Source organism: Neophocaena asiaeorientalis, unplaced genomic scaffold (genome assembly GCF_003031525.2).
Source record: "Neophocaena asiaeorientalis asiaeorientalis breed wild unplaced genomic scaffold, Neophocaena_asiaeorientalis_V1.1 scaffold760, whole genome shotgun sequence".
Lineage (NCBI taxonomy): Eukaryota > Metazoa > Chordata > Mammalia > Artiodactyla > Phocoenidae > Neophocaena > Neophocaena asiaeorientalis.
The window spans coordinates 183,557-189,147 of record NW_020174640.1 but is presented as its reverse complement, the minus strand read 5'-3'; the positions used below and the strand labels follow the sequence as shown (position 1 = coordinate 189,147).

Genomic DNA, 5,591 nt, shown 5'->3' with positions numbered 1-5,591 from the left:
CTCAGCAGGAAGTGTTCTCTTCATTCTCTTCACCTCTGGACTATAAGAGCCCTCTCTACCTCTGAGAGGCAAAGATGAGCTTCTCACAAAGAAGAGATCTTCCCAAAATAAGTGTCCTTCTCTGAGATAAGGAAGGCCGTAAGAGAGGACAGGGTTTATTACTGAAATCAACCTTATGAGTTAGTGATATTCTAACAGAAAGACTTGCAGTCTCTCTTTGAAGAAGGCCTGTCTTTCTGAAGGAGAAAAATCACCTTCTCTGACCTAGAAATTCTGTCTCTATCCCTCCAGGGACTCCATGAGGGGAGACTAAGGTGGGATGTAGGGAATGTTGGATGTACATCCCTCCTTTAGAATATGTTTCTAGGTGACAGTACAGGAACGGGAATTCCTTTTTTCCACCAAGGAGGGTGAAGTGACTAGTTGTGAGGGTGCCTCTGTTTGGAAAGAGGAACGGTGCCTCCTCTGATTAGGGACTATTTCCCTGGGAGGAGAAGGCCTTTCTTGGTGTGCTGCTATTCTCTGTCTCATAGGGGGCCTGTGTCCCTGGAGACCTGGGTGCTTTTAAGATTTATTCTCTTGGGACTTCCCTGGTGATCCAGAGGTTAAGACTTTGCCTTCCAGTGTATGGGGTGCAGGTTCGATCCCTGGTCCAGGAGCTAAGATCCCACATCTTTGGCCCTCCTGGCCAAAAAACCAAAACAGAAAACAGAAGCAATATTGTAACAAATTCAATAAAGATTTTTTTTTAAAAAAATCTAAAAAAAAGATTTATTCTCTCTGTTTTTCTGTAACTGATTAATGGAGAATAATCTTTCAAAAAGTGAGGCTCACTTAAGTACTCATCTATATTTCTCTCCCTCTCTTTTTCACCCATGCAAACTCCCTTTCTCTCTCTCTCTCTCTCTTTTTTGGCTGCACCATGCGGCATGCAGGATCTTAGTTCCCTGACCAGGGATCGAACCCGTGGCCCCTGCATTGGGAGCATGGAGTCTTAACCACTGGACCGCCAGGGAAGTCCCGTAAACTCCCTTTCTCTTAGAGGAACAGAACTGTGCACCTGAGGGCCAGGTTCTCCCTTACTTGGGAATGTTGGGGCCAGAGAGAGAATGATACCTTTTTCCCCTAGGGGGGAAGAATCATCTACTTTTTGAGTTTGGGGGACTGGTTCCCTCTCACCTAGGGGGAAATTTGGATCTGAGGCATCAGTAGCTTCGGGAAAAGGAAAGTGTCTGTGGAGGTTACAGCCTGGGAGGGCACGTTCCCTGGAGACTTTCAGACCATAGGGCCTTTGCCCTTGGGAATCTTTCCCTAAACTCCCAGAATGTGAGGCTCTCTCCTGTCTGCATTTCTCATCTCTCATGAAAAAGACCCCTTTGTGGTGGAAGCGCCAGCTCCCTGGTGGTGTGCTGGCACAGAGCTGGGCCCAGCTGGGCAGGAAGCAAGAGGGGAAGACAAGGAGAGATAAAGAGAGGGAGCATAAGGAAGCTGATGTCTGGGACCCAAGGGGTTAATTCTTCCTGGCGTTTCCTTAACCCCCAAGTTACCAACCATCACCCAGAACAAGGAAGCAAGAAGCAGGCAGGGGATCAGTCAGGAAAGGAGCCCAACAACCCCTCCTCTGGTCCTAACCCATCATTCCAGCCGAAAGGGTTACTCGTCCTTTGCAGTCCATTCAACCCAGAGGGCAGCCTCAGTAACAAAGGAATGAGGAGGTGTTCGATCTGTCCCTCAGGGACAAGCAAGGGAGGCTTAAGCTGTGAGAGACACGACAGATCTGACCTGGTGCTGCTTATTTTCTATAGGGCTTTTCCAGAGGGCCATCATCCAAAGTGGTTCTGCTCTGTCCAGCTGGGCTGTGAACTACCAACCAGTGAAGTACACCAGCCTGCTGGCAGACAAGGTAGGCTGTAACGTGCTAGACACCGTCGACATGGTGGACTGTCTTCGGCAAAAGAGTGCCAAGGAGCTGGTAGAGCAGGACATCCAGCCTGCCCGCTACCATGTGGCCTTCGGCCCCGTGATTGACGGTGATGTCATTCCTGATGACCCAGAGATTCTCATGGAACAGGGCGAGTTCCTCAACTATGACATCATGCTAGGTGTCAACCAGGGTGAGGGGCTCAAGTTTGTGGAAGGGGTGGTGGACCCTGAAGATGGTGTCTCTGGCACTGACTTTGACTACTCAGTCTCCAACTTTGTGGACAATCTGTATGGCTATCCTGAGGGTAAGGACACCCTGCGGGAGACCATCAAGTTCATGTACACAGACTGGGCAGACCGTGACAATCCTGAGACCCGCCGTAAAACACTGGTGGCACTCTTCACTGACCACCAGTGGGTGGAGCCCTCGGTGGTGACAGCTGATCTGCACGCCCGCTACGGCTCGCCTACCTACTTCTACGCCTTCTACCATCACTGCCAGAGCCTCATGAAGCCTGCTTGGTCAGACGCGGCTCATGGGGATGAAGTACCCTACGTTTTCGGTGTCCCTATGGTAGGCCCCACTGACCTTTTCCCCTGCAACTTCTCCAAGAATGACGTTATGCTCAGTGCTGTCGTCATGACCTACTGGACCAACTTTGCCAAGACCGGGTAAGGAGAAACTGGGGGTTCTTCTTTGGGACCCCAGCATGCCCTCCCCTCTGCTCCTCTATCCAAACCTCTTCCATCATCTCCCTTCCTAAGACAGTCCCCAAATCTTGATTGGTGACCCCTTCATCCCTCTTCCTACGTCCCCCTTTCTAGTCTTTCATGCCATTTCCTTCCCTTAAAAATTTTGTTGGGCTTCCCTGGTGGCGCAGTGGTTGAGAGTCCGCCTGCCGATGCAGGGGACACGGGTTCGTGCCCCGGTCCGGGAGGATCCCACGTGCCGCGGAGCGGCTGGGCCCGTGAGCCATGGCCGCTGAGCCTGCGCGTCCGGAGCCTGTGCTCCGCAACGGGAGAGGCCACAACAGTGAGAGGCCCGCGTACCGCGAAAAAAAAAAAGTAAAAAAATTTTGTTGAGGCTCAGAACTCAGCATTAGGATTGAGAAGGAGTGAGAGTTACTGGCAGAACTATGGGATTCAAGGTTAGATGGTCGGAGGCCATGTGAAGTGGGAATAAAGTACATTCAGAAAGAGCTTTTAAAGGGCTCTCAGAAAAATTGGGCAGCTGAAAAGATTGATGGGTGCTCTGTAGCTTGTGAGAAGAAGAAGCGTCCTATAGGTTGATCTCACAGGATGGGCGTAGGGAAGGATGAAATGGTTTCCATGATGTCACGGGCAATAGGAGTTCAAGGCCTGGGGACAAACAGGGGTATGGACAGAGGGAAGGACCCTGAAAAAGATGGAAATGGTGGGACATTTTGGACTGGGAAAGGGGTTTAGGGCTGGGTGTGAGAGGAAGAATCCTGGACCCTTTCCTTGTCTAGGTAGAGTGGTGACCCCAGATTTCCATGTGGTATTTCAGGGATCCCAACAAGCCGGTCCCCCAGGACACCAAGTTCATTCACACCAAGGCCAACCGCTTTGAGGAAGTGGCCTGGTCCAAATACAATCCCCGAGACCAGCTCTACCTTCACATCGGCCTGAAGCCAAGGGTCCGCGATCATTACCGTGCCACTAAGGTGGCCTTTTGGAAACACCTGGTGCCCCACCTATACAACCTGCATGACATGTTCCACTACACGTCCACAACCACCAAAGTGCCACCCCCGGATACCACCCACAGCTCCCACATCACCCGCAGGCCCAATGGCAAGACCTGGAGCACCAAACGACCAGCCATCTCACCTGCCTACAGCAATGAGAATGCCCAAGGGTCCTGGAACGGGGACCAGGATGCAGGGCCGCTCCTGGTGGAGAACCCTCGTGACTACTCCACTGAATTAAGCGTCACCATCGCCGTGGGGGCCTCCCTCCTCTTCCTTAATGTCCTGGCCTTCGCTGCCCTCTACTATCGGAAGGACAAGCGGCGTCAGGAGCCCCTGCGGCAGCCCAGCCCTCAGAGGGGAGCCGGGGCTCCTGAATTGGGAGCTGCTCCCGAGGAGGAGCTGGCAGCACTGCAGCTGGGCCCCACCCACCACGAGTGTGAGGCGGGTCCCCCCCATGACACCCTGCGCCTCACTGCACTGCCCGACTACACGCTGACCCTGCGACGCTCCCCTGATGACATCCCACTCATGACCCCCAACACTATCACTATGATCCCCAACTCCCTGGTGGGGCTGCAGACATTGCACCCCTATAACACCTTTGCCGCAGGGTTCAACAGTACCGGGCTGCCCCACTCACACTCCACCACCCGGGTATAGCTGCAGCCCAGAGCACAGCATATATCCCAGCTCTGTCCCTCCCGGATCCACGAACACACACACACACGCACACACACACACACACACACACACACAGACATATATGTATACGCACGCACCCACACCCGACAGCAGACCCACCTGCACAAACATAGACAGATGTGGGCACGCACCCGCATGTGCAACAACACAAATAAGGAAGTAAACCTGAACAAACCCTTCAAGTGGGGACGCAAACGAGTCCTTGGGGAACTGAGGACCCGTGGAACAGCAGCTGAAGCCGGCTCCCCGAGCCTGACCACAGACACTACTGGGGAGCCTGAAGCACCAGCTGGACACCCCCTTGGTGCTCGCCTTCCACCTCTCTTGGAACTGCACCACCGACCAACTCCAGACTTGGGAGCTTTAAAGAGCAGAGTAGCTCTTTCTCCCCCAGACTTGGTCTTTTTTCTGGGTCTTGTTTTTGTTGATTTTTAAAAAAAATTTTGGAACAAGTGCTTCTCCAACCGATGGGTGCAAAGAAGCTCCGGAAGGGAGGGCTCCAGGCCCAGGTCTCTCTGGCTCTGGAACTCCCAGTGCTCACACAATCCGACCAAGGAACATGGCCCCCAAGAAAGAAACAGGTTCCAGCAAAACCATGGGGAGAAGGAGCAAGGGACTCTCACTGGATGGGGTTGGAGGGCCTTAGGGGGCAACTTGCCAGCCACCTCTGTATCTCTGCGGAGGGCTGCAGAGACCACAGGGTGACCTGCGTCCCCCAGAGGCCAGGAGCATCAGCCTAGCTAGACCAGGCAGGGGACTGCAAATTTGGTGAAGGAGGTTTCGTGGAGGCCATGTGATTATCGGTGCCCTGGGTACAATCTGGGTTCTGCCTCTGCCCTTGGGGTAATGCTATCAGAAATTCGCCCCATTTTCTTTACAGAGTCTCTTTTGTGTCTGTCATTTCTCTTTCAAAAAGGTGGTGTTTTTTGTTGTTGTTGGCTTTTTTTTTTTTTTTTAAAGAAAAGTTCTTAAAACACTTTTACTGAGCCCCTCTGCTGCCGCCGCCACCACCCGCCGCTGCCTCTGCCACTGCCACCATTGCCACCGCCCTGCCCTCGTCCTGGACTGGGGGCTGGGAGGAGGTCTGCCCTCTAACGTGCTGAAATTCTTTTTCGTGTCTGAATCCAGTGCAGCATCAGATATGTGGACTCCCCGGCCTTGGGTGACTGACAGAGCAGGGGCCCTCTCCTCCCCAGAGATACTGGTTTCCTGGTCTATGAATTAAAATTGGAGAAGTCACTGGGGCTCTTGGAG

At 53.0% G+C, this 5,591-nt stretch overlaps 1 protein-coding gene across 2 annotated transcripts in view; it reads left to right on the top strand.

The window, feature by feature from the left end:
* Nucleotides 1–5,315, top strand: part of NLGN3 (neuroligin 3) — a 21,067-nt gene extending 15,752 nt beyond the window's left edge. For both annotated transcript variants that reach the window (XM_024758110.1, XM_024758109.1), the window contains 2 exons: nucleotides 1,806–2,595; nucleotides 3,452–5,315. In XM_024758110.1, the coding sequence (XP_024613878.1) occupies nucleotides 1,806–2,595; nucleotides 3,452–4,295 (1,634 nt within the window). In that variant the 3' untranslated portion in view covers nucleotides 4,296–5,315. The remainder of the gene's footprint in view (nucleotides 1–1,805; nucleotides 2,596–3,451) is intronic.
* Nucleotides 5,316–5,591: the final 276 nt, after the last annotated feature.